At 40.3% G+C, this 26,965-nt stretch overlaps 1 protein-coding gene across 7 annotated transcripts in view; it reads left to right on the top strand.

Moving 5' to 3' along the window:
- Col19a1 (collagen, type XIX, alpha 1) overlaps positions 1-26,965 on the top strand; it is a 330,240-nt gene that overhangs the window by 265,014 nt on the left and 38,261 nt on the right. For all 7 annotated transcript variants that reach the window (XM_006495645.4, XM_030245411.1, XM_006495646.4 and 4 more), the window contains 16 exons: positions 651-695; positions 799-876; positions 5,184-5,219; positions 5,323-5,376; positions 5,464-5,517; positions 7,470-7,511; positions 10,357-10,461; positions 10,544-10,597; positions 10,809-10,862; positions 15,210-15,263; positions 16,596-16,649; positions 19,409-19,453; positions 21,459-21,509; positions 21,590-21,634; positions 22,290-22,316; positions 26,096-26,149. In XM_006495645.4, coding sequence (XP_006495708.1) covers positions 651-695; positions 799-876; positions 5,184-5,219; positions 5,323-5,376; positions 5,464-5,517; positions 7,470-7,511; positions 10,357-10,461; positions 10,544-10,597; positions 10,809-10,862; positions 15,210-15,263; positions 16,596-16,649; positions 19,409-19,453; positions 21,459-21,509; positions 21,590-21,634; positions 22,290-22,316; positions 26,096-26,149 — 852 coding nt within the window. The remainder of the gene's footprint in view (positions 1-650; positions 696-798; positions 877-5,183; positions 5,220-5,322; positions 5,377-5,463; positions 5,518-7,469; positions 7,512-10,356; positions 10,462-10,543; positions 10,598-10,808; positions 10,863-15,209; positions 15,264-16,595; positions 16,650-19,408; positions 19,454-21,458; positions 21,510-21,589; positions 21,635-22,289; positions 22,317-26,095; positions 26,150-26,965) is intronic.

Below are 26,965 nucleotides of genomic sequence, written 5' to 3'. Positions count from 1 at the left end.
CTGAGCGCTCATTCACTGCTAATTCTGAGCCCCCAGTTTTAAGACACAAGTGTGATTTTTTTTTAAAGCCTACCCCAAAGAAAATTTATCCTATACCCTAGCACAGAAAGATAAGACATTTTGAATGTTTCGCAGATGATAAGCAAGCACACAACACTTTCCATGTCATCGGAGATGTTTGAAAGGTGTCAAGACTTTAGGTGCTGATTTCTGAGTGATTGAAAGAACAACTGCTCCACACCACCTTCCCAGAGGTTTAGGCTACAACCACAGACCATCACTCATAGAAAGTGTGTGTGATCCACATTCTTCTCAGGACACTGGAAACTGTATCACCTGAAAACCCAAAAGGCAATATACTCATTTGATTTGCCCATTTTCTCAACCCTCTTTCTCCTATTACATCAACAACTAATGGTGATCATTCTGAAGATTAGATATTTAATTTCATAGATAAAACCTCTTATATTTTAAGCTAATTATTCAAAATCTATAACCTTGTAAAATAGTCCCTCTGTATTTAATAAGAGTCTTACTCAAGAAAAATGAAGGCTAGTGAGTAAATCACGGTTTTGAATTATGACTTCTAATTTTTTAATTATTTAGAAAAAGAAATGTAGTCATCTTGCTTTTTTTTTTTTTCCTTTTAGGGGTTAGATGGAAATCCAGGATCACCTGGTCCACGTGGGCCAAAGGTATACGAATTTCATAGCTAATTTTAGAAGAATTAATAGTTAAGAAAAACAGAACTAGAAATGTCTTGTGCCTCAAATTAATTAGAGTCTTTGGTTTTCACAGGGTGAAAGAGGTCTGCCTGGGCTCCACGGTTCCCCCGGGGACACAGGCCCACCAGGTGTAGGAATCCCTGGTAGAACAGTAAGTAATATTCAGATGTTTATTGAAACCCATTGGTTGTGTTGTTATGTGTCTACTCTTATTTAGTGCAGTCCTCAAAATCTTACACAAAGCAGTAAGTCGAGGAAAAGAAATAGAAGAGTTTCAAATAGAAAAGGAGGGATTCAAACCATACCTGTTTAGACACAACTCAATCTTTATGCTTAAAAGACCCTGAAACATTGCTAGAAAAATTTTAGAGCTGAAAAATTTTCAGTAACAAAGCAGAACACAGAATAAGCATTAAATGTAGCAGCATCTCTACATACTATTAAAAAACTTGACAAGAAAGATCAAGAGGAGAGAACCTTACTCAATAAGTGCTGGTGTGGGGACTTCCTAAAAATAAGCCTCAATGGAAACTTGAAGGTACAGGAGGAGACACTAGGGGTTGGGAACATCTCTGATGCTCATAAACTGGCAGAATTAATGCAATGGCAATGGCAATATTACCTAAAGCCATCCCATGGATTCATTGTGATCTCCACCAAAATTCTAATGATATTCTTTACAGAACCAGGAAAAGCAATGCTAAAGTACATATGGAAACATAAAAGACCCTGGACAGCAGAAGCAATCCTGAGAAGAGAGAGATGTTCTAGAAATATCATAATACCTGATCTTAACTCACACTACAGAGCCACAGTGCCAAGGCAGCATGGTTCTGCCACATGAGCAGGCATGCAGATCAAGGGAATAGAGCAGACGACTGAAAAAAACCACACTGCCACAAACACCTAATCTGGGGGGAAAAAAGAATCAAATATATTCATTGAGCTAAAAGATAGCTTCTTCAACAAATGGCCCTGGGGAAAACAGATCCTATCATATGGAAGAAATAAATACATCCCATATCACCTACCCTGAAGAAACATCAGTCAGAAAGAAATGATGCGTTTAATATAAAATGAGAGACTACTAGGGGATGCATTAGAAGACTTTTTGAGATACAGGGATAGGCAAAAACTTTCTGGAAAGGAATACAGTAGCATATAAAATGTTTAAAAAATTGACAATGGGAAAATATGAAACAAGGAGCTTCTACACAGCAAAGAAAACAGCCACCAGGATGTAAAGACAGCCTACAGAATGACAAGGATTGCATCCGTGTGGAACTCTATTAAAAAAAAAAAAAAAAAAAAACTTCAAAAGTTGAAAGCTTAAATAAATAAAATTCTCTAAATTGTTTAATCTATAATAAGCTAATGAACTAAATAGCTCTTAAAAGAAGAAACACAATAACAAATAGATAAAATGTTTAACATCCTTATCAGCCAAGGATATACATGTTAAAGCTGCTCTCAGGAGGACTGGAGAGATGAATCATTAGTTAAGAGCTTATACTGTGTGAATTAAGTTCTCAGCACCTACATCAGGCAACTTATAACATCCTATAACTCTAGCTCCAGGGGCATCCAACACCAAGACCCCCATAGATGTGCACATGTGTCACATGTATATACACAGACACACACACACACTACTATAAATAAAGTAAATGGCTTTTTAAAACTGCTTTCAGACTCCATCTCCCCCTAGTCAAAAAACTATCATCATGACAAATAACAAAAATTGATAATGATATGAGGAAAATGTAACTCTTATCTACAACTGGTGTAGATACAAACTGCTACAATGTCTATGGAAAGCTGAAAATAGAACTACCACGTTACCCAGCTGTATTACTCTTGAGTACATATCAAACGCAATTTAGCTCAGCATTCCACAAAGAGACTTGTACAACCATTACTTCACTATTCACAAGAGCTACGAAATGGAACCAGCCTGGATGTTTTATCAATACATAAAGAAAAGATAGCATGTACCCACAAGGAAGTTTTATTCATTCCATAAAGGAAAATGAAATCATGACATTTTCAGGAAAGTGCATTTGACTAGAAATCATTCTATTAATAGAATGAAATAATCCAGACTCAGAAAGACAAATAGTACATATTTTTTTCTCCATTGGGAGCTCTGTGAGTGTGTGTGTGTGTGTGTGTGTGTGTGTGTGTGTGTGTGTGATGTAAGTAGACATGAAACCATGGAGGGGAAGAAAAGATCATAAAGAGGAGAGGGGGAAATAAAAGAGGGTAATGAAATGCATCTGACAGGAAGCAGGAGGGGTCTCCTATGGGGAGAACGGAAATCACCAGGAAGAAAATGGGCCGGAAGAAGGCAATGGGAGAGGGAAGCATTTGAGAGCAACATGTCTATGAAAATGCCTTAATGGAACCCATTCCTTTATCTGCTGCCTTTAAAAGAGGATAAAACATTGTATCGAGAACTCATTAAAGAGGTAACATGTTTATAGAGGGAAAGTATCAGTTAGGAACACAATTGAAAGGCAAGGAAAAGCTTAGATAATAACAGTGCGGTGAATATTTTTAAAGAGGATAAGAAATGGAGCAAATACTGATGTTAACTGCTTAAAATAAAAAAAAAAAATTCAAAAAGAAAAATAAAGTTCACTGTGTAGGCCTGGCTGGCCTAAAACTCACTACATAAATCAAGCTGTTCCAGAGCTCTGATCCAAGCTCAAAACTAAAGGCTGTGCCATCACAAATATGTTTGCTAGCTTGAACCTCACTTGAGTTATGTGAACCCCAGTATTCAAGAAGTAGCCATCTTCTCCCTCCAATGAACACGGGTGTGGGCTGTTTCTAAGGAGAAAAATAAGGGACACATGGGTCTCCCGCAGGTCCTCTGTGTATGCTGTGGCTGTTAGCTTGGTGTTTTTGTAGGACTCCTAACAGTGGAAGCAGGTGTGTCTTGACTCTTTTGCCTGCCCTTGGGACTCTTCTCCTCCTATTGGGTTGCCTTGTCCTGCCTTGACATTATATCTTGTTTTGTAATGTTGGGTTGTCTCTTGGAGGCTTGCTCTTTGCTGAAGAGGAAATGGAGGAGGGGTAGGTGAGGGAGGGGAGGTAGAGGGAGCTGGGAGGAGTGAAGGGAGGGGAACTGTGATCGGAATGTATTGTACATGAGAAGAACCTCTTTCCAATTAAATATGCAAATAAATAAATAGACAAACAGGAAAACGAGCCAAGGAAGGAAAGAAGGAAGGAAGGAAAGGAGGCCCAAGCTGCCGCAGACCCTTTGGGCCCCTTTGTCTGCGTGGAACAGGTCTCTAGTCGCAGGTGGGCAAAGTGTTGGATGAAATGACAGACAGATGCACACAGGAGAGGTTGTGTAGAATCTGAATGTAATTTGTCAAATCGAGCATCAAACTTTTTATACAGAAGAAAATAGGGAAGTTGGGTGACACACCAGCAAGGTACAAAGAGGTTACTGGATTCTTACACAAAACAGGAATGCAAACATAGAAGGTCTGACAGGAACCACCTGGGATAGAATTCATTGTTAACAACTGGGATCAAAAAGAGCTCCACCTAAGGTCCACTTAATCTTAGAAGCCAGGGTCAAGGGCTTCGGGCCCTTGCCATAGTTCCTATTTTAGTCTATTGTATAGTCCACCTTCCCCCTAGCCATTGTAAATACATGTGTATGGGTGTAACTCAGCTATCTATAGTTCTAAATATCTACTCTGGTTCCTCCTTAGGTCTCAAACTTCCTTCTTCCTAGATGATGGTAAATTCCTGTGTAAGGCAGTGACTTAGCTTTTATTCAAAGTGATAGTGTAATACCAGAGGCAATTCTGAATGTCACTGAATAGGCAACATTTTTACTGAATTCCAAGCCCATGGTCAGCTCAAGGACTTTCTGGGATATTGGAGCACTGGCAAAGGCTTAGCTATATCAGAATTCAATCTTAAAAGGCACTTATAATAAGATAATACTAAAAGAGAGCACATAGATCCATACACCAGACCAACGCGGGAATAGGGTATGAGTATATGGGTTAATGAGAACGCCAAAACTGCAGGAGGTGAGTTTCCGTGAAACTCTCTGCTTCATGAGTGGCTTTAAGGCTTCAGGCCTGTCAAGCTGACTCGACCTGAGTGCGTGGCACCAAGCCTCTGAGCCCCTTGGGCAGTTGGTTTCTGATCTGATAGAATTTGGACACATTGCTTGCACACTTCTGTGTGTGCAGCAGCATCCTGGAGAGAAAGAAACTCCCGCATGTGCGAGCAAAGTCTCATACTTCTAGCCTCGGATAGTTGGTCATTTAACTACTGCTTGATGTCATGATGAACTTTCTAGAAATGGTGTGTAGGGGTTTTCGGAGCTTTTAGATTATTCAGGCGTCAAACTCTGAGGCTCTGCTCATAAACAGAGGGGTGTCCTGGTAGGATCTGGATAATTCTCTCTCGTTTTTTTTTACACAGGGCTCCCAAGGACCAGCCGGAGAGCCAGGTATTCAGGTACGTGACTCATTAAGTTTTTCAACAAAGCAAGTTTAGTCTTCTTGATCGCTGGAAATTACTAGAAACCTGTTCCTAAGCAATTTTTAACTTTTTCCCCTAGGGTCCTCGAGGTCTGCCTGGATTGCCAGGAACTCCAGGGATGCCAGGGAATGACGTAAGGACATTTTCCCAACTCCCACCCCATGTCTGTTTGAATTTTCTCTAACTTGCAGAGGTTTGAATAAGTTGCCTCTGTTTCTAGGGAGCTCCAGGGAAGGATGGAAAGCCAGGCCTTCCAGGCCCCCCAGGTGACCCGGTATGTAGACAGGCCTTGCCTGATTTATGTATCTTTAATGTACCCAGAAGCCAAACAGCCTACCAAGCAAATTCTGCTGTCCAAGCTAATTACAATGCTCGGTGTCTGCTTGGTGATTTTGTTTATCCCCATTATTTTGTAGAGGGGAAAAAAATTCAAGCTGGGTCAGCATTATTGTGTGTGTGTGTGTGTGTGTGTGTGTGTGTGTGTGTGTGTGTGTGAGATGCATACTTATCTCCTAAGGGTATAATTCAGCTGTACAATTTTGCCCCAGGCTGAGCCTTAGCATTTAATGTCTTTGTTCCATGGGAAATAGAGATAAAATAGATAGCCACAATTTCTGTTCTTCTCAATTCTGGTGAGTAAATGAATTTCATTTTCTAAATGAAGGTTTTCAGGTACGTTACCTCCAGTGTGGTGTATCTCCGTTGATGGAGTGCCTCTGAACAGACGAGATGATTAAATTATGAAAATTGGATTGAAAAAAAATCACAGAAAACGCATTAAGATACTAACCATGTGTTACATAGTTTTATTTCAGGTTAAACCTTCCTATGAGTGACAGTAAATCCCTTTAAACAGCCTCAGCCATCGCACTTAAATTTTCATATGGCACATGGCATTGTATTAAGAGTCCTGTACAATAAAATCCAAATCTGTCCTCTCTCTGGGTTCACAGATCCCCTTAGCGCCCATATTGCTCCTGCCTGCGGTAGCTGCAAGCAGCAGTGTTATCCAGCATTCCCTTAGGGCCATCACTGAATCCTGAGTGCCTCTCCACAGATCCTGTTACAGTGCTTCTCTCTGAAAGGGCATTTTAAGACCTGTAGCACAAACACAGCCCATGTTTCCCAGGTGTCTGTCTTGTCCCTCTGAAGTCTCTTCTGAACTTCCTTAAGAGCTAACTTTAAGACAGACTCATGGGCTGGTGAGATGGCTCAGCAGGTAAGAGCACCTGACTGCTCTTCCAAAGGTCCTGAGTTCAAATCCCAGCAACCACATGGTGGCTCACAACCATCCATAACAAGATCTGACTCCCTCTTCTGGTGTGTCTGAAGACAGCTACAGTGTACTTATATATAATCAATAAATAAATCTTTAAAAAAAAAAAAAGGACAGACTCACCCTGCCATTCACATATCTCTCAGTAGCCTGATAATGTACCTGGTAAAGGAGTGATTTCCTTTTAACAAATGGGTTTGACTTTTGCACATCACTCGAAACCAACAGCATAGGGAAAACATAGAGGTTACCAGGTGGTGAAGCTACACAATACAGATGTATGAGCAAAGCATCCATGGTGAGCATGCATGCTCTTGATGAAGGAACAGAGTGAATTCTCTAATAGCCTGGCTCCTTCAGTGCTGGGTGATATGTCATGATGCATGAAGCCAAGCCAGTGAGTCCCACGGCGAGACGAAAATTCCATGTCCCAATTTCAACTAGCATGTCACTTTATGAAAAAAAAAATACACCAACTAACCTAGTCCCTTGGAGACTCACAGAGACTGAACTACCAACTAAAGAACCTGCAGAGGCTGGACCTAGGACCCCTACACATTTGTAGCAGATGTGCAACTTGGTCTTCATGTGGGTTGAGCGGGGTTGTCTCTGACTGTTGCCTGCCATTGGATCCCCTTCCCCTACCTGGACCACATGGTTGGGCCTAAGTGAGTGAGCCTAGTCCTGCTGGAACTAGATGCCCCAGGGTGGGGTGGTACCCAAGGGGAGCTTTCCCTTCTCTGAGGAGAATGGGAGGTGGTAATGGGAGGGGTGATTTGCAAGGGTAGAACTGGGAAGAAAGGAGAAGGGAAAGAAGGCTGCAATTGTGATGCAATGTGAAAAATATGAAACAAAAAGTAAAGACATAACTTCTATGTTCATACTGCATTGTGTTCATGTATATGCAAATATCCATGGGTTTGGGTTTTTTTCTCTCTTCTTAACTACAGATCGCACTTCCTCTCTTGGGAGACATTGGAGCCCTGCTGAAGGTATTCTTTTGCTATAAAAGAAATTACACATTTGTGTGCAGGAAAGGTTAAAAGGGAACTTTCTACCAAAGATAGAATTAATTTCTCAGTCCAAAAAGATTCAAATTCAAATGTTAGAAATATGTAAGGCAGGAAAGCATCATATTCTATGATAAATTCTAGCACTTATGTGAATCTTCCCACTCTGAAATTCAGGGTCTCACATTGTGGATATGGGGATGTGGGAAGGCAGTATTTCGATGAAAGACAGAAAGGGGTAACATCATTGATAGATACCTTTAAGTAGATCTTGCCTCCTCTGGTTTGTTTGTTTGTTTGTTTTGTTTTTGTTTTTGTTTCTTTTTTGTTTTTCGAGGCAGGGTTTCTCTGTATAGCCCTGGCTGTCCTGAAACTCACTTTGTAGACCAGGCTGGCCTCGAACTCAGAAATCCACCTGTCTCTGCCTCCCAAGTGCTGGCATTAAAGGTGTGAGCCACCACGCCTGGCCCAAGATCTTGCCTCCTCTGAAACGATAGCTTTCTCTTCCTAGATGTTCACCCACCCTTGCTGTGTGAATTGTATGTGCCACTCTGTCAGCTCTGGTCACTTGCAAGATGAAAGTCTCTGAATTTAACATGCAGATTGAATTTTTATGTCACAGAATTTCACAGAATGAGCTATAAAGCCAACAATTGCCCTAACATCTGTTACCCTGTAAAACAAAAATTATCTCTACTGATTATCTATTCTACAAAGTGCCTTGGGCTAAACATGGGGGCACCTGGTAGTGGGTAAAGCTATGTACGTGTCGTCTCTGTGTAATCTAGTAAGAGTAGGTGAACCCAAATGAAAATGTAGCTGTTGGTTTCACTCTTACATTTCTTGTCTATGAATGAACAGAAAGTAATGTATATGCATTTATACCACTTACACAGATATTTCACTTACACAACTTGTGTTCATTCATTAAAGATTTATCTGATGACTTATATGTAAACACGAAGAAATGGTTATAGCATTGAATCCACCAAAAGACATGGTCTAGGGGACATACTGGTTGGGGAATTAAAGTTTTCAGAAAAGATATATAAATGTAAATATTAATATATGCTGACTCAAACTCTGTGTGTTGAGTCTTTAACAAGGTGGTAACTACTTTATGTTTTCTAAGATGACTTCAGGTAGAGCGCTGAGAAGAATTAGCATAATTCTAAAACCAAACTCTCCTTCCCTGATCTTCTAGGTTAATCAGTGTGCGGGGTTCCCTTTGAATTAGGGTGCACATCAGCCAATGATGGGCTCATCTTAATCATTTCTATGAAATAATATTGCATTTTTTTCAAGAACTTTTATTAAAACCAATTTCACTTGGTTTTTTGTTTGTTTGTTTGTTTGGGGTTTTTTTTTCGTTTTTTTTTTTTTTTTTTTTTTTTTTTTTTTCCGAGACAGGGTTTCTCTGTATAGCTCTGACTGTCCTGGAACTCACTCTGTAGACCAGGCTAGCCTCAAACTCAGAAATCTGCCTGCCTCTGCCTCCCGAGTGCTGGCATTAAAGGCATGCGCCACCACGCCAGGCCAATTTCCCTTGTTTTAACACTTTGCCTTATCTAACCAAAGAAAATGAGACTAATACCAAACGAATCTAAGAAGTTTCTGTTGAGTTATAACAATTACCATCTTTTCAAATTCTACTAAAGTCATCAGTGCAATCCTCTATCTGAGGATGTTTCTGAAATCAGTGTCCTAAGGCTTTGCTCTATTTTGCTCATGTGTGTGTGTGTGTGTATACAGTCATAATTCATCTTTTTTAAACATCTTGAAATGTGGAAACTCTCCTGATTCTATTGAGTTCCACTTTCCCCATTGCTGCATGGTGGATCTACAACTTTATGTGTGTTTTTTAATTCTTCTATCAACTTGACAATCCCATGGAATGATACAGGTGGTAAAATTGTTTGATCAACTATACACTTGATTCTGGTATCAGTTTACATATTTGAACCCTAGAGAGAATTATTCCAGAGTGGAATCTACCATTTCTGAGGCCAAGATCCTTCTTAATATCACATATATTTGTGTTCCAAGGAATATATTTCTGGGAACCAGATATTTATTGGGCCAAAAGTATTGGTATGAATGGCTTTAGTTTTTCTTGCCAATTTTTTTTATCAATGGCAAATCTCCGCCCCTTTTTCTGTTCAATGATTCTCCCCATGAATGAAAATCACGAGCATTTTTTTGTCCTACCCTGACAGCTGAGCCCTCCATCAGTGGCTCCTAGTCTTAGCCCTGATCATATTTTTATCCACCATTTTGTTTTAAATAAGCTTCTCACAGACATTTTTCCCTAGCCACGTGATAAGACTTTGGTTTATTTTTGAAGCAAAGACACTTAGACTCAGCCTCTGTAGATCACCTGAGGGTTGTGGTGACGTCAGTGGAATGCTGATTTCACTACTTGGGTTATTAGTTTGATATGCTACTTAATCTTGCTGCTTAATCCAAACTTTAATATGGCTTCCCTTCCTCAACATGCTAAAAAAAAGTTAAAACTCGTATTGCGTTCTCAAATTACATTTCCCACCCCCATTATTTATTGGGAGTTTTCCTTTGAAATGGCATCAGAGATGTATGTGAGGTGTTTTCATTTTTAAGTACGCGTTCACCAATATTATAAACCAAGATTAATGATTAGGGTTGTCAGAATTTTTAACCTTACAAAAAGTCATCTTCCGAATTGGACACACAGGTCTCTGAAAGCAGAATGGCCTCACAATCACTCATTGACAAGGTTCAAACGGATCAGACCTCGGTTTCTTAAATGGGTTTTAGGAACCTCTCAGTATGTTGTCTTTATACTCGCTAGAACTTCTGTGGCAACTGTCAAGCCAATGTCCCTGGGCTGAAAAGCATCAAAGGCGATGACGGAAGCACTGGGGAGCCTGGAAAGTATGATCCTGCAGCCAGGAAGGTGAGCGCTTTGTTGCATGTTTGCAGCCTACTGAGCTCCTGAGGAGTCCTACCTCAGAGCTCTGATACCTCTCTGTCTCCAGGGTGATGTAGGGCCACGAGGTCCTCCGGGATTCCCAGGCAGAGAAGGGCCAAAGGTAAGAAAGTCTTCCGAGAGATTTGTCAAACTCTCTAAAAAGTAGAACTTACATTGGCAATGTTGGGCAGGCTGCCATTCCTTTCTACCCTGATCCTATCCAAATGACGGACCCCGGGGGTTCTGATGGGAGGAGGGGTTACTTTCTTTCCCCTATTGTTCCAAAAGACACTGAAATGGTCCAGTATTAGCTGAAGTTGCTGTCTTTTTAGGGAAGCAAAGGAGAGCGGGGCTACCCTGGAATACACGGGGAGAAAGGCGATGAGGTAAGCGATTCTGCTGTTGCTTCTCTCTCCTGATCAAACAGAGGAAAGATGTTGAGGCGATTATTATTCTGAGGGTATGTGCCAACCATTTGTTGCCTTCAAATATCCCAACTAAATGCCACAGAGACTCTTAGATTTATAATAAGCCGTAAAGCCCCACAGCTGGGCAGACATCAGACCTCTCTGCTATTTTGTTTGCTTCCTTGTCAAAAATATTACTTGTCATAAATTTCGTTTGAGCACTTCCTACTCCATCATGGCGACCCTCATGGCCATGAGCTCCCAAACCACAATGACCCACAACACCCTATGGAGACTTCCTTCCTTCTTTTTCTCTCCCTCGTGGTCCCTGCCTGAGACCCCAGGCCCGGGAATGAAGCTCCACCTACCTCTCTTCCACCCAGCCACAGGCTGTAGGCATCCTTATTAACCAATCAGGAATGACTTGAGGGACAAAGTTTACAAAACAAAAGCTAGAATAAGTGAAGATTCACTCATTGGGGGTAACCAGGTCTTGGGAGCCGATTTTTAGCATCTGGATGCACAGCAGCACCAGACTAACTCTAACAAAAAGAAACGGGGTTCGCCATAATGTATGTTTAATCCCAAAACCATGAGTATGTATTTGATTTAAAATAGCACATTTTAGTAATTGTCGATACTCATTTCTCTATGGTGGTACAAATATGGAGACACAGCGTCAAGGCTAAAAATTACTATGAAAGTTATGGGGTTTCAGGTCTCAGGTAATTATCCCAACCCTCGCAGGATAGAAAGAGGAAGAGTGTAATCACAGAAAGAAAGCTCAGGGTAGCTAAGAGAGGGAGAGAGCATATGAACATGTGTAAGGATGAGGGCAGCTTCAGAGCCCAGCTAAGAGCTGGGGACACCTCTCTACCATGATTCAACTTTAACAACCTTGGTTTCTCTAAGTCACTGCTCAGCTTCCAAATGCCTGGGAGAAATAAGCTAAGCTAAGGATCTTGATAGACCGGTTTAGGCCAGCCACTCACCCCCAGCACCGAGCATCCAACGCAGATGTGGTTTTGAGATAACGGTGTAATTTTCTGACAGTAAGCCACAGTGATGCTCAGGACATTATTCTTGCCCTGCATAACTCACATTAACTCTTAGAAAAACCAATTAGAATGATGAATTGTTGTTGGTTTAAACAGTTTTGGTGCTAATAGTTCTTAATGAAAGTAAGAAAGCCATCTGGCATATATTAACCTTGATGGTAGTATGGGAAATTATGACACTGTAAAATAGATCTATTTTCCTGGTTGGAACTATATTTCCCATTACAAGCTATCATCATTTATTATTGGTTTTATTGATATTCATTGTGTTCTGGAAACCTTTAAGATTGGCTCGGGATTGTTTTCCAAGTTAAAAAAATTAAAGAATGAGAAGTACGGCATTTATTTTCATTTATAAATAAAACATTGAAGGCATTTGTTTTGAAAACAAGTAAGAATTAATGAGCTTTTGCTTCCTCAAGTTCCACAGAAGATTTCTGTAAAATATAAACACAGCAATGGGTTTTAACAGGCAGGCAGGTTTTAACTGCCTAGATTCAAGAGGTGGGCTTAAGAGGCAATTGAGAGGGTAATAAAAAACAAGGGAATTGAGAAATAATTGGAATTGGAGCTTTTTATGAGTGACTCTGTTGAATTCACGAGAAGTTAATTTTTATTGATTCTGTGAGGTATTTTGCCATCTTGGTGAGCTGAACCCATTGTTAATATCCCTCAGTATTTTAGTGTGTTCTTTCTTAGACACACTTTGTGCACTCTTTGACATGGATCACACGAAATTCTGCAGAGGACTCACTAGAGTGCAGGAGGCCCTCTTCTCTTGTCCTCTATATACCAAGCGTAACGTGGATGAACCAGGCCCAATACAGCTTTTGTCTCTCGCACAGATCAGTAACAGCAAGTGATTGCATCATCTACTTCCACTCAAAGAATACCATGGTTACGTACTTGGCTGGTTTGTCTGAGTGAATAAAATGTTAGCCAACAATATATACCTTTTCAACTGGCCAACAGACTACATTCTGATAACAGACATGCATTGTCTCTAATGTTACAAAGCCACAGGTGTCTATTCTTCATTGAACGAAAAAGGTACAGAGGGAAGCTCACACCTTTCGGAGATCTAATTTTAGAAACAACAGTTTAATTCACTAAGCTAGAGGAATCAGGCATTTGTCAATGTTTTGAAAAGTGACTTACTCTGGGTTCTTCATGTTGCTGTATAACTCAACATCAAATTGCAAAGTGTTAGCAGAGCACAGATCCTACATTTTCTAGCCAGAGAAAAAAATTTGACTATATGTCTTTATATAATATTTTATGATAATAAATGACAAAGAAGGCATGAAAATGTCGTTATTCATAAAGCATAACAATGATGGCTGAATGCCTACGCAATAGATTTTAATTTGAGTTTTGAGTTTGATACTATGTGCTAAACTTGTCCATCTTGCTCTTGAGTGTCATCATCCTTCAATAGCCATTGGGACTTACAAAATCTTCATACCACCCCTTATGCCTCTGCGGCAGCTTTCACTCTTGTGACAGAATTTCGAGCACCTGAGAGAAAGACTGCTGAGAAAGATGGGTTTTACCTGTGTAGCAGGGTTTATTTTCAAGATTAATGCTGTCATCAGCACTTAATGACTCCCATGTTTATAAATTAGACAACCTGAAAACTCACTCAAAGTTGAGACTTAAAGTAGGGAAGAGAGAAAGATATCTACGTAAGTATATCTGAAACAGATATATGTATAAAAGTTATGGAAATGTGGATTTTTTTTAAGATAAGAAAATTTCTCATACATGTGTATAAGCTTCAGTCATTAAAAAGCACCATTCCCAGTGGAAAATTGTCCTTTCCATTTACAAAATTATAAATCTGTTTATAAACTCGCACAAGTGATAATAAGGAAATGAAAAGAGGTAGTTCACCAAACTGATACATGCACATGTGTACATATGTGCACACAGCAAGCCAAAGGGGTTGATACATTCTTGAAGATAAAATGAATATGTTCTTCAATACAAATATACATAAGATTTTTTTCCTGATACTTATTTCATGAGGCATTCCAGCACATTCAAGGAGATCTTTTAAGTATTTCTTCATATCATACCTGTCTTAGTTACTTTTCTTTTGCTACAAAGAGATACCATGACCAATGCAATATACATATATATATATATATATATGCATATATATGTGTGTGTGTGTATATATGTATATATACATATATGTGTGTGTGTATATATATACATATATGTATATTTAGATATATAGATATATATTTGAAGACTTTTATACTGTTTCCAAGTTCATATGGGAAGCATAGCAGCAGGCAGGTAGGCAGGCAAGGTGCTGGAGAGGAGCTGGGATCTTACATCCATCCACAAGCATGACACACACACAGAGTGGGGGAGTCTGGACCTGAAGGAGTCTGGCTTTTGATACCACAAAGCCCAACCCCAGTGACACACCTCCTCCAACAAGGCCAAACCTCCTAATCCTTCCAAAACAGTTCCATTACCTACCAACTAGGAATCAAGCATTCAAATATATGAGCTGATTAAAACTATTCACATTCAAACTACCACAGTATCTCATGAATAAACCTGAAGCAATATGTGGTCTCAGGTGTTGGATAAACTGAACTTATTCTTAAGCCTATTGGTACAAAGAACCTCGATCCAGCTCAATCCTGTTGATACCTCGTAAATACAGATGCAGTCATTTTACCACAGTCACTTTGCCCGACATTTATAATGGACATAAAAAAACCATCATTTAAGGACAATAGAAAGAGGATTTCTAATATAGCAAATAATATCTGAGCAGTATAAAATATTTTAATCAGTAGAGAAACTGACTCTTGAAAGAATGGCACCATCCAATCCAGAACTTGGGTCTTGTTTTCTTCGTATGTTTTTGCTTATTTGTTTGGTCGGCATTTATACTGATGGAGGTTGAAGCCTAAGCTTAATGACCATTAGGCAAGTATTGTACCACTGAGCTACAGCCCCAGCCCTTCCTTCTAGAGCTTCATGCATTTCCTATGACTCTGAAGTAACAAACAGGTGAATAATATTTTTCTCTAATTAAAATGTGATCTAAGCCTCTCATAGAAAAAGTGGTAAAAAACCTAAAATTTATGTCTGTCCCCACAACACACCAAGTAATAATGTGTGTTGTATATGGTGTATGGTCATAGTGGTATTATAGATGGCCCACAATCCGAACACCAGACAGCCTCTGAAAGTGCTGGAAATCTCCTAACACCAACATGCAACAATTCCGTTTTTTTCCCAGGGTCTTCAAGGAATCCCTGGCCTCTCGGGAGCTCCTGGCCCAACTGGACCCCCTGTAAGTATTTGCTAAGACTGCATTCCTCATAGGCCATACCTATAGGCTGATACATGGTACATTAATATTCCTGGTGCCTTTCCTGCTCTGTATCTCTGTATAGCCCAGCCATTGCCAAGTAAAGTAGCCCCTTACAGCACTCCAACTTTCAAATAAGATTATTTAAGCCTGCTCAGTGTCCTGGAGACTTCTCTTCAGAATTTTTGCCAAGCCAAAGAGCTGCTTCTCGCTCTGCTGGAGGTAGAGTCCTCAAGTACACTCTCTCCTTGGTTATAAATTTTTGGCACTAACCTTAGAAGAGATATTCAGATGCCACACAAGCTGAGAATTTTCTAAAGGAAAATAGCAGGCCAAAGATTATCAGCTTTAATTTGTTGTATTCCTGTATGTGAATTTTTTTAAATTCTGTTTTGCCACCCCCTGAACACAGCAGTATGGCCTTTGGGTTATCTTGTTTTTCTGGAACAGAATCTTCTTTCATTTCCAACCTGACAAACCCAATCTCTTATTTAGAGTTTAATTCTAAGCAATCCCAAGGTTCAGTTGCCAGATAAAAGATGGGGCACACAATCACACTTGAGTTTCAGACCAACAAATAATGTTTGTTTAAGTTTGTCCCAAATAATGCATTTTCCTTTAGAAACCAACTCCACTAAAGTCAATGTCTCAACTTCCCTGTCTCTTCTCTTAAAGTCCCTATGCCAGTAAATTATTTTTATCTCTCAAATAAGAAGTGATCATTCGATTAATATTTTGAGGCATAGGTTTGGTGTAACTAAAAGTTTATCATTTATGTTTGTATCTATATAGTAAAACTTAAAATTATGAAAGAGAACTGTAAAAGAAACCACAAGAATTACTATTAATTCTACTCTCAAAGGAGAATTAAGATTAACTTTTGTTTTCCTTTCTACAATGCAGATCACATAACTCAGTATGCACATTTTTCATTCTGCCCAGTATTGGAGTATTTAAGATGTTGATCACTACCAAAATTATACCTCATTTAGAAAGACGTGTTATGTAAATTGGCATTTAAACAGGAAGGCTAAATTCTTAAGTGTATCAAAAGGTTTCAATTAAGGTCATTAAATGTGGTTAGCCAAGGTGAAAAAAAAAAAAAAAAAACACAGAGATAGAAAATTTAACCTTCTAAGGGCTTATCAGGAAAATACAGGCTGCTGTATCAGCCTGAAGAAATATAAGCTGGTAGAACCAATTTAATTAGGGTCAAATGACCTTCGAAATGGGTAGGTTTAAGCGGTCACCTTCCACCACCTATTGACCATTGGCTTGTTGGTTCCATAACAACAAGCTTTTCATTTTTTACAGGGCTTAACAGGAAGAACTGGACATCCTGGTCCCACTGGAGCAAAAGGTGACAAGGTACAAAGGAAAATGGGGCTTGGGTTAGGGGTAAGGTGGGACCATTGACTGTGAGCTCCATTCAATCAAGGGCAGCCTACAAGAGCAAATGACGTATGCTGGGCAGAGGCTACTCGTGGAGTGGACTTGCAAAGATGTTGGTCTAAAAGTGGGTCCAAACACAGGTGTTCATAGATGAGAACTCTGGGTTTGGAGATAGAAAATCCAAACGGTTTAGAAGCTGAGACATCCGTTTGTGAGGAAGGGTGACTGGTTCAAGCCTCCTAAAGAGGTAAAGGTAAGCTGGATTGTAATGTATTAGAGACTTCCAGCTATGGCTGTCTTGTTCTCTTTGGACTTTTGTTATATATATATATAAAGCTAGAAAATCCCCCACCAAAGCACTGGTGGTTTTGGTAGCTGGCGGGCCCATTTTCTTATTCACAGAGGGCATGTTCTAAAGGAGTCTTTGTGTGGTTCAACAGTAACGAAGCTCTTTCAGGCTTCTTTATAAGGGCACTGATCCCATTCATGAAAGTTCCACCCCATGACCTATCTCCTAAAGGGCCCATCTACTTCGTCGTCCTATGAGTAGGATTCATGCTGTAAGTTTAGAAGAGGAAAGCCCAAACATTCCAAGCAAGCTCCCTGGCTCCAGATGATGTCTTGCTGGCTATCAAGACAACGATCAGTAACCAAGGACTTGTGAGACAGTCTGGTAATGCTGTCCCTAAAAGACCTTGGCAGGAAATGACTAAAGCCATGTTCCCTTGGAAGAAGAATGTATTAGTTACTATAGTTGCTATGTCAAAATATCTGAGAAAACCGACAAAGGTGGGGAGGGTTTATTTGCACTTACAGTTCAAGACCTCAGTTCATCGTGGTGGGGAGGTCATGGTAGAAGAAAGATCTTGAGGTCTTCAGTTCACGTCTACCGCATCAGAAGGCAGGAAGCAGAGATAACTAGTTGAATACAACTGTTCTACTCCCTTATTCAGTTGGGCCTCCAGCCTGTGTGCTAATGATGCCCCTATTCAGGGTGGGTCCTCCTACTAAACTTTTCTGGAAACACCCACCCAGAGGTGTGTTGCCATGGTGATTCTAAATCTCATCCAACCGACAGTGAGGACCAACCATCACAGCTCACAGCTGGGTGTGTGTGCTGTGGCTGGGAGAGAAAACCAACAGCATGGGAGCATCAAGCTGTCATGGTGTAAGATCTCACTTCCAGGCATTACAGTGACCGTCCAGGCATAGCCACCGAATGGATGAAGTAGCTACAGCTATTCAGATTAAGGAAATAAGTGCAAAGAACTACAGAAGCTGCTTAAGTGTCTCCTGCACGCACGCTTGCCAGGATGCCACATCCTGAGCAGAGGGAAGCGTGATGGAATCAAGATCCCCGAGGCACTGAGAGGAAGCAGTGTGCTAGAGAGCCTCAGCACATTTTTATCCTGTTAAGATCTTAAGGATCTCTCTGTCCCAGCCCCTTTCCTCTATTTTCTATGAAAATTATTCAGCCCTTGATTTGCCTTTGAAGCTAATGGGAATTCCACACTGAAATGAGCATGAGGGCACAAATGAGAATATTCCTTCTGATGGTGCCAGGGGGTGGGGAGGAGTGTTCTCGACAGGCACATATTGTTTGTTGACTCATGAGAAGTGTGATGTAATGCTCTGAAGGGCATTGGCAGAGGTCAACAGAACAGGGGGAGTCTTAGGGGGACGGCAACCATCAAAGCTGTGTGGGAAAGATACAGCACACTTCCTCAGCGTGCGTGCACGTGCTCGGGCAGTGCATCGCGTGAGAAACTTTACTGTTTATGTACAATGATAAATATATGGTTTGTGATGTGTTCCTTTGTTGGTAGGAAACAGATGAGTATTGAAATAAGATCTTCAGTCCAGTTCTGAAAGAGGACTGACATCCCTCAAAATTCCTGGGCATCATATGCTCTGTGTTGTCACCATCCCTGATAGATGTGACTTAGAACAGTTTTATAATGATACCATTCTAAAAGCAGTGCGCAGTTATAGGAACGACTCTTAAAAAGCCAAAAGAGCTGCAGCAACTGCTTCCCATGAATGGACTGGTCAGTATTTCTGTGCTTTGTAAAAGTCACTTACCAGGTTTCAGTTCAAAAAAACTCACAGAATAGTTATTGGCCCAGTAAACAATTATTGGAGTCCCACTTGCCTTTAGATTTATGTCTCCTACAAGCTATTTACACTGTACAAACCATTTCCCTTAAATAGTGTCATAGCAAAATCATCACTTCCACTCAGTCAAACACACCTCACCTGGTTCGATATGACACTGGTTGGGACTTCATACTTCAGTTGCATATTCCATTATGAACTTGAGGGAGTGAAGATGAAGCCAAAAGTAAAGATTAATCCAGAGAGCCACAGTCTCCAAGTCCACAATTTATTCACATGAACTCTACCCTATCCCCCACGCTCACATAGGAGGAAAAATCCCCCACCTGTACTCAAAGCCCAGGGCAGGTCACCTAACTGGTCTACCCCCAGTGAAACTGTCACTCCTAGAGTTCGCACAGCGAGAATCCAGGTGGACTTGAAAGGGGTTATTCACTTTCCTGGAGTGGGGAAATGTATTTTACTGGGTTAAGAAGCAAGCTAAGCAGAATAGGATCGCAAGGCTGAAGCCAAATGACAAGCCATGATGATTTCGGAAGATTGCTTTCTGAACAACCTGGTTCACAGACTTGGAGTAGAAATGGCCAAACCATTAATTCAAGCCTGTGTCTCTCTTGCAGGGTAGTGAGGGACCCCCTGGGAAACCTGGACCTCCTGGACCCCCTGTGAGTTGTTTGAGGTTTTAATTCTGTGTACTTATGACTCATACGTAGGTTACCTAGATGCTTGCAAAACAAAATATTCAGTTGAGTGTGTGCTTTTGTGACTGCTTGTGTGTGAGCATGTGTGCCTGTATACATGCCTGTGCGTGTATGTGTGTGTGTGTGTGTGTGTGTATACGTGTGTAAATGACATGCAATGCAGCATTAGGTGGGCCTAACCCGTCTCTATTTCAGCTCAGCTGCAGTCTGCAGTGTTTAGAGTTGTTTGTATAGTGTGAACTTCTTTTCCATGGAATCCGGACGCCTGACTCTCTACTTCCATCAACGGATGGAGAAACATTTGACTACACAGATGATAAAGCTCCACAGATATTAAAAGGCCTTTAAGAAGACATCTTTCCAACCACGCAATTTGCTTTTTCAAAGATGTTGTTTATGTTCACCCCATAAGCAGTGTCTGAGACGGGAAGACATTCTACTTCCAGGGCACGCAGTGAGAAAAATGCCCCAGGGCTCTGGAGGTCTTCTGCCCTAGTCAGCCACACAGACTTCCAGGGAGGCTGTGCAGAGCAGCGCGGCCTCTCTCTGTAGCAAGTCTGCCCTCTTGTGGAGCCATGTTCGAATAGCAGCAGAGCTGGGGCTCACACGTGTTATTTCCTGCATTACCTCGTAGGAACTTAAAAATCCAAACTTAGCAGAGAAAGGGTGAAGTCTCACAGTAGCTTTCTGAAAACTAAAGAGTATGTTATGAGTCTGGGTATAGTTGCATGCTTTACACACAAATTAACTGCGTTGGCCTCCGCTTTCTTAAACACATTCTGCATCGGATTCTTCCTTCACATAGAAGCAAGCCAGACAACTCACAGAGTTCAGATTCTAAAAATGTCATCTCCTCAATGGGGGTAAAAAGCAAAATATATCATGAGACCGTTAAAGAAACCTGTGCTTTTCTATAAGGCTTAAGAAATCTGCCTCTTGTCTCTAGATTTTTTTTTTTAAGCCAGATTATACATCTTCTCTTGGAAAACATTCTTACATCTATTCGAGGCCAAGTATACTGAAATATAGCCCATGTTCAGTTATTGCCAAAAGAGTGAAGAATCAATAAAAGGATAAACAGACAGAGCATCCTCTTCTGTCACCACTGATTTGAAGATGCGTGGAAACAGTGCTCGCTGGGCACGGCTACCTCTACTGTTATCCTCAAGCAGTAATGAAATAAAGACTTCCTCATTTTTACAGCTGAGGTATAGAAAAAATAACAAAAAAAAAATGAAAACACACTTGGATTTTTTTTCTTAGAGTCTGTTATCCTTTCTAGGTGTTTCCAAACTGAATGTTTCGTGTGCATTTTTGCAAACATGGACGAGAGTTTTCAAGCTACACAATGAGTGCAGTTTCATGCTCTATATTTATGCATCAAAGTTTTAGTTTTGTTGTTTTGTTTGTTTGTTTGTTTGTTTTGAGCAAGTTCTTGTTCCCTGGTTATTAAAGACATCTTGGTAGAAGCATCCACACAGGGTGTTATGAGTGACGTTATCCTCCCATTCACCTTAAGTTTCTGTCTGGCTTGAAGAGACTGTGAGGAAACGTCACTTTGCAGTTGGCAAGCTGTTCCCTAGTCACAGCTACATCAGTCCGACGGCATGGCTGCCTGCAGGTCAGCAGGCTGAGAACACAGTAAATTGGCTATTCAGACACTGAATTTTAATGAGCAGATAGTATTTTTTCAACCAATTGCATTAGAACCTCATGTGCCACACCTGAACACGACTCACACTCCAACCGGAAGCATCCAAGTGTTCCAGACATAAGTCAGGCTCCTTTGTCCAGTTTTCCCCACTGTTTTAAAATATTGAAACACTGTGGTATTTGGTTTATGGTATTAAATTCACCTTAAATATAGAGTAGGGGGAAATTTAAGTAAAAGTTAATATAGAAAGAATACCATCTGATAAAATGACCAAAGTTCCAAGTGCTAACTTCTGTGTCTCATTTTTTTCCTAAGGGTGTCCCGCTCAATGAGGGAAACGGCATGAGCAGTTTATATAAAATCCAGGTACCTCCATGTCTAATTACCTATGATGTATAGATCTATAATCTATAAATTCTTCTCATCTGCTTTCTCTTCCCTTGAAGGGAGGGGTGAATGTTCCCGGTTACCCAGGACCTCCGGGCCCCCCAGTAAGTACAGATGTTCTGTCTTTAAGTTGCCTTAGCTTGATCACAATAATGATGGGAGATGGGTCTGCCTTGAGCTTGCTGGAAACTGGATGTCACAAATATCACCCAGTTTTACAGAGGAGTAAAGAAGTACAACTAATTTAAATAAAAGAAACAGTGAGCAAAGCCTTAATTGTGGAAAATATTTAGCATAGCATTGTCTCTTTCCTTATAGTTAATCTAAGCTCTAGATCAATGTCCAAATGTGTCCATAGAAATAGCACCATGTTGTTTCTCTAAACTTATTTTATTTTAATGATATAAGGTGGATGGGGGCTGGGGGAGGGGGTTATATGCATGCAATATGCATGCAATTCCTGTACGAGCCAGAAGAGGGTGCTAGATTTCCTGGAGCTAGAATTACAGGTGTAAGCCACACATCATGGGTGCTAGAACCTGCACTCAGGTCCTCTGGAAGAACATTATGTGCTCCTAACTACTGGAACATCGCTAGACCTCAAATTATGTTTCTAAACTTTACTCTAAATCTAACCTTCAGCAAAGTCAGAATACGTACCTTTCTTATATTTGTTAACAAGAATTTGAAGAAAGTGCTCCGGGTTCTACAATGGTGGCTTAGTCGTAATTAAACTACCTTTCCACACCTTTCTTCCAGGGTCCAAAAGGTGATCCTGGCCCAGTGGTACGTATGTTCCTACTTCCGTGAAGTCTTTGTTAACACTAGAAAAGGCACCAGGCAAAGACAGGCTGTCATCTTGGGTGTGTATCAGTGAAGGTGTCAGACAAGCAAGCAAATGAAGAAATGTCAGCAAAATGTGTTCTTTATTTTCACGATGCTTTAGTCCCCATTCTGTGCCTGCCCTTGAGGCTCTGCTGTTTCCTTTAGTGGGTTTTAAAAATCGTCCTCTGATGTAGGAAGACACATAGAATGCCCTTGATAAATAGAACACTTTCCTCTGACCGCCTTCTTTGGATGATTGATGCAATTTAAAGTCACTTGTGGAAGAGAAACACTTAAGGGAGAGAAATCCCTTACTATGTCTGACATCTCACCAACCAGAAAAGGGGAGAGGGTTGTTTATTTACTTTGCAAGTCTTGGGCAATTATTCTGCAGGGAGCGTAGACTGTCATAGCCCTTCATATTGAGTGGAAGACAGCAGGAGGTTAACACTCAGCAAGGAAGGAGATCATGTCCTCCAGCTGCCCCAAGGATGATAACTGTTCTCAGCATCTCTCTCAACGGTGGAGCATCCCTGCAAAAGCTCTGCCAGATTCAATTAGATTCCCTCTAACCTTCTGCACTTCTTTTCCTGCCATGTCCTTTCCAAGCAAATATTCCATCGTTCAGGTCCTATTTATATATCCGTTCAACCTTTGAGGGAAGAAGTGAAAATTAATGTACCTAGTACTGAGATAAACTCCCCAACCACCTTCTGATGCTATGTGGGAAAAAAATGAGTCATTTTACTATAATGGTAGAAGTTGGTAAAACTGTCTGAAAGAAAAAGCATTAAACCAGAAGAGAGAAACCATGGAAAGTGACTTTTTCAAAAGAGAGTTATCAAGGAAGTTATCATTGTTACTGGTCAGTATATATTAGATGTCTATCTGATTTGCTCTAAAATAAGTATTTCAAGTCCTTCATACTATATTCTGAATCCCAAATGTGTTATATGGAAGTTACCATTTCTTTGTTTGCAACATTTAAAATACTATTATATATGGTCATCTAGAAATATGTTGTTCATTTTTATTTCTATTTCTCATCATATTGATAAAAATCTCCCCCTAGTCTTACTGTCCTACAGACTTTTAAAATAGGACCGCCTCTGAGTCACAGAGAGAAATTTAGACTTCTCATTGACTTTTCTGGGATACTCTTTAAGTTCTAATGTTAATAATTGGCAGATTAGGGTAAGAAAAAAATTAAATGTTATACTAAAGAGTACATTATAATTTATTAGCACTGGAAAGAAGCTGGCCAAAATATAAAGACTGTTTGAGTAAAATTTGAAGAAATTAGGTCCCATATTTCTTAGCTGTGACAGAACAAATAATAAAAAAAAAAAAAACAACTGAAGAATAGTCTCTGTTTAGACTGTGAGCTTGTGTGAATGAAACACAAAAACAGAGATAGAACGCTGTGGGGTTGAATATTGTGTGAACATCCACACTTACCATACAAACAAAATTCCCTGAAATTACTCCCCTGAGTCCTATCTGCCTGTGCACAGCCACCCGCCATACTCATTGTCACACATCATCTGCTGGGTCTGGAGAAACCACACTCCACGGCACAGGAATAAGCCAGGAGTGAGAGAACTACTGACCGAGTACGCATTTTAAAAGGGAACACGGATGAGGTGGGTAGGGGAATGTCCTTTCTGGGTGTCCTTCAAGTTCCATGACAAGCTCAAGTCAGCTTCGTGTCACTGTGACAAAGCACAGAAGGAGGAAACGTTGTTTTGACTGACGTTTCAGACCATTGTCCGCCCTGTGGTGAGTCAGAATATGTACCAGGGAACACTTAGGGAGGCTGAGCTGCTAGTCTCACGGTGACACAAAGCAAAAGACCTCTTTCCTTTATAACCAAACCCTGTCCCTACAGCCCATTAAGCTATAAGTCTATAATGGGCTAATTGATATGGTCACAGCCTTCATGACCCCCTCTTCTGTGTGCAGCCACATTGCAGATCAGCCCTTAAATTCATGCACTTTGAGGGGGGTCTTTAAGATTCAACACACAACACGTGGCAATAATAATCTTCTGAATAAGCCTTTATAGAGGAAAAAATTACCTTAAATTGAATCTGCGAATAACTAGATGGTTTCCTGATGCAAACCACTTTTTTTTCTTTAGCTATTCAATGTCTAAATGATTTCAATTAATATTTAATTACTATGTACGCTCAAACAAATGCTGATTAATTAATTGATTGCTTCTTCTATCCTAAGGAAAGACTGTTGAGAGGGTAAACAAAGAAACATGATACTAGGAAATATTCCATGCATCAATAACTAGGAGCCCCCTTCATACTGATTCACACAGAATACAATCTGAACACGTTTTATCATTTATTCTTATGACTGGCAGGTTATATATACATATATAGTAGTGAGAATTGTTTTGAATTATGAAACATAAACATACCAAGTTGTATGCCCACTTGTTTAGTAGTGTGTAGTAGGCAATAAGCAATAATGGGTGTACAGATTTAGAAGTCTTTCAGATGTGTATTTTCTGTACAAAAATACATCTACAGAGAATATAATGGAAACGCTTGCTATTCTGTGTTACATTGCTTTTTATTTGTTTGTTTTGAGACAATATCTCACTGTGAAGCTCTGGCTGGCTGGCTAGTTGGCTGGGGAACTCCCCTTATAGATCAGGCTAGCCTGGAACTCACCCTGATCTGAGCTCTACCTGCCTTAGCTTCTGCTTCCCAGGTGCTAGGATTAAAAGCCTGCACCACCACACCCAGCCAGTGTTGTTAAGTTTAAAATATCCACTGTCCTAAGAAAATGTTAACAGTTAACAGTAATTTATAAGGATTTATCAGATAACTCTCACTTTACCTATTTCTCTATTTTTCTAAAGATTTTTTTTTGTTTTTCTGTGCTTTGCTTGCATATATAGCCATGCACAACATGCATGCAGTACCCACAAGAGGCCAGTGGAGGGCATTGTATCCCTGGGACTGGAGTTACAGGTGGTTGTGAGCTACCTTGTGGGTGCTGGGAACTGAACCAAGGTCTTCTGCAAGAGCAACCAATGCTCTTAACTGCTGAGCCTCTCTCTGAACCAACTCTACATCCTTCTTGATCACAAGGTTTATTTGTTCAAATAATCAGCATCTTTCAACATAGATTTTCCAAATATCTTACTTAAAGACATATAGTTTGGGACAGTGCAGTAGAATATATATAAAGGGCAAATGTTTGTTTTGTTTCATTTCAGTGCTGTGTATCCCCTCCTAGCGCCCGTCAGCTTGAGCAATGACTTAGAATGGCTGGAGGTGCCTCTCCTGGGTGATCTTCCTAAGCATTTACAGTCGTGTTAAGGATGCTACAAGTTCTGCTTTGAGTGCTCCAGTTTCATTCGCTCATAAAGAGTTCAATCTTATTATATCATAAGCTAGTAGCCCCAGGTGCCTCACAAAATGGCAAACTTTATTAAAATCTGCTCTTCATTTTAACTCTTGCTAAAATTGGAGTTATTAATATACTAGAGGGATTCGTCCTGATTAGATTCTTAATCAGAATAAAAACAATTAATCAGAAAATGGACTCATGCCTGGAGAATAGCTTTAATTCCCAAACTGTTTTCATATACCTAATTTGAAAAAAACAGGATACCGTCCACTTGCCAAGTTTCAAATCAGAATTGAGGAGCATAGGACATAAAGACGCTGACTTTAAACCATTGCTTACAAACCTCTGGTCCTTATTCCTCTTTATAGGGAGAGCCTGGTGCAATGGGCTTGCCAGGACTAGAAGGATTTCCTGGTGTAAAGGTAAGCACAGAAGTTAAAAATGCATTCATTCATCTTCAGAAATGTATATGTACCTCCTATCATGCCAATAACTGTTTCATGAAACATAAAATGAATGTATAAGGAAATGAAACAAATGAATCTTTTATACTTATAGGACTCATTTTCTAGGGCAGGATACTGGGACTAGTTGTATATGCAAGATAGAAACAATGATATCACAAAGAAATTAAAGTAGAATGGGCCAGGTCCAGAGAGATGGCTCAGTGGTTAAGAGCACTGTCTACCTTTCAGAAGACCCAGGTTCAATTCCCAGCACCTATACAGCAGCTCCCAACTATCTGTAATTCCAGGCAATTCACAATCCTCACCAAAAACATATAAAAACTGATACACATTAAATAAATGAATTAGTCCTTTTTAAAAGAGGATTAAAGGGCTGCATGCATGCTTGGGGTGGGAGCCCCCATGGTTATCATATGATATCCGAGAAAGTAAGAGCTGTCCAGTGGCTTAAAGGAGGTGAGTTAGCCACGTGGAGCAGAAACAACAGATGTTAAGATCTTGAGACAGGCCACCTCCTCCAGGCATAATAAGAAGGTGAGTGTGTGGATGCAGAAATCTTGGCTATGAGGTCCGAGAAGTCTTAGAACGGTACCCTCATCACATGGAGGAGTGCTGCTCAGTGTGGCCACTGGAAGAACTGTGCTGTCTGTATCCTTAGCTACAAGGAACACGAGAGATCGAGATAAGCTCCCAAGTTATATAGTCTTCTAGTTTGCTTTCTGTGGCTGTGATAAAACACTCTCACCAGAAGCAAATTGGGAGAACAAAAGG

The sequence above is a fragment of the Mus musculus genome, chromosome 1, assembly GCF_000001635.26.
Source record: "Mus musculus strain C57BL/6J chromosome 1, GRCm38.p6 C57BL/6J".
Taxonomy (NCBI): Eukaryota; Metazoa; Chordata; class Mammalia; order Rodentia; family Muridae; genus Mus; species Mus musculus.
Note: the sequence above shows the minus strand (reverse complement) of the source record. Positions and strands in the feature narration are given on the sequence as shown.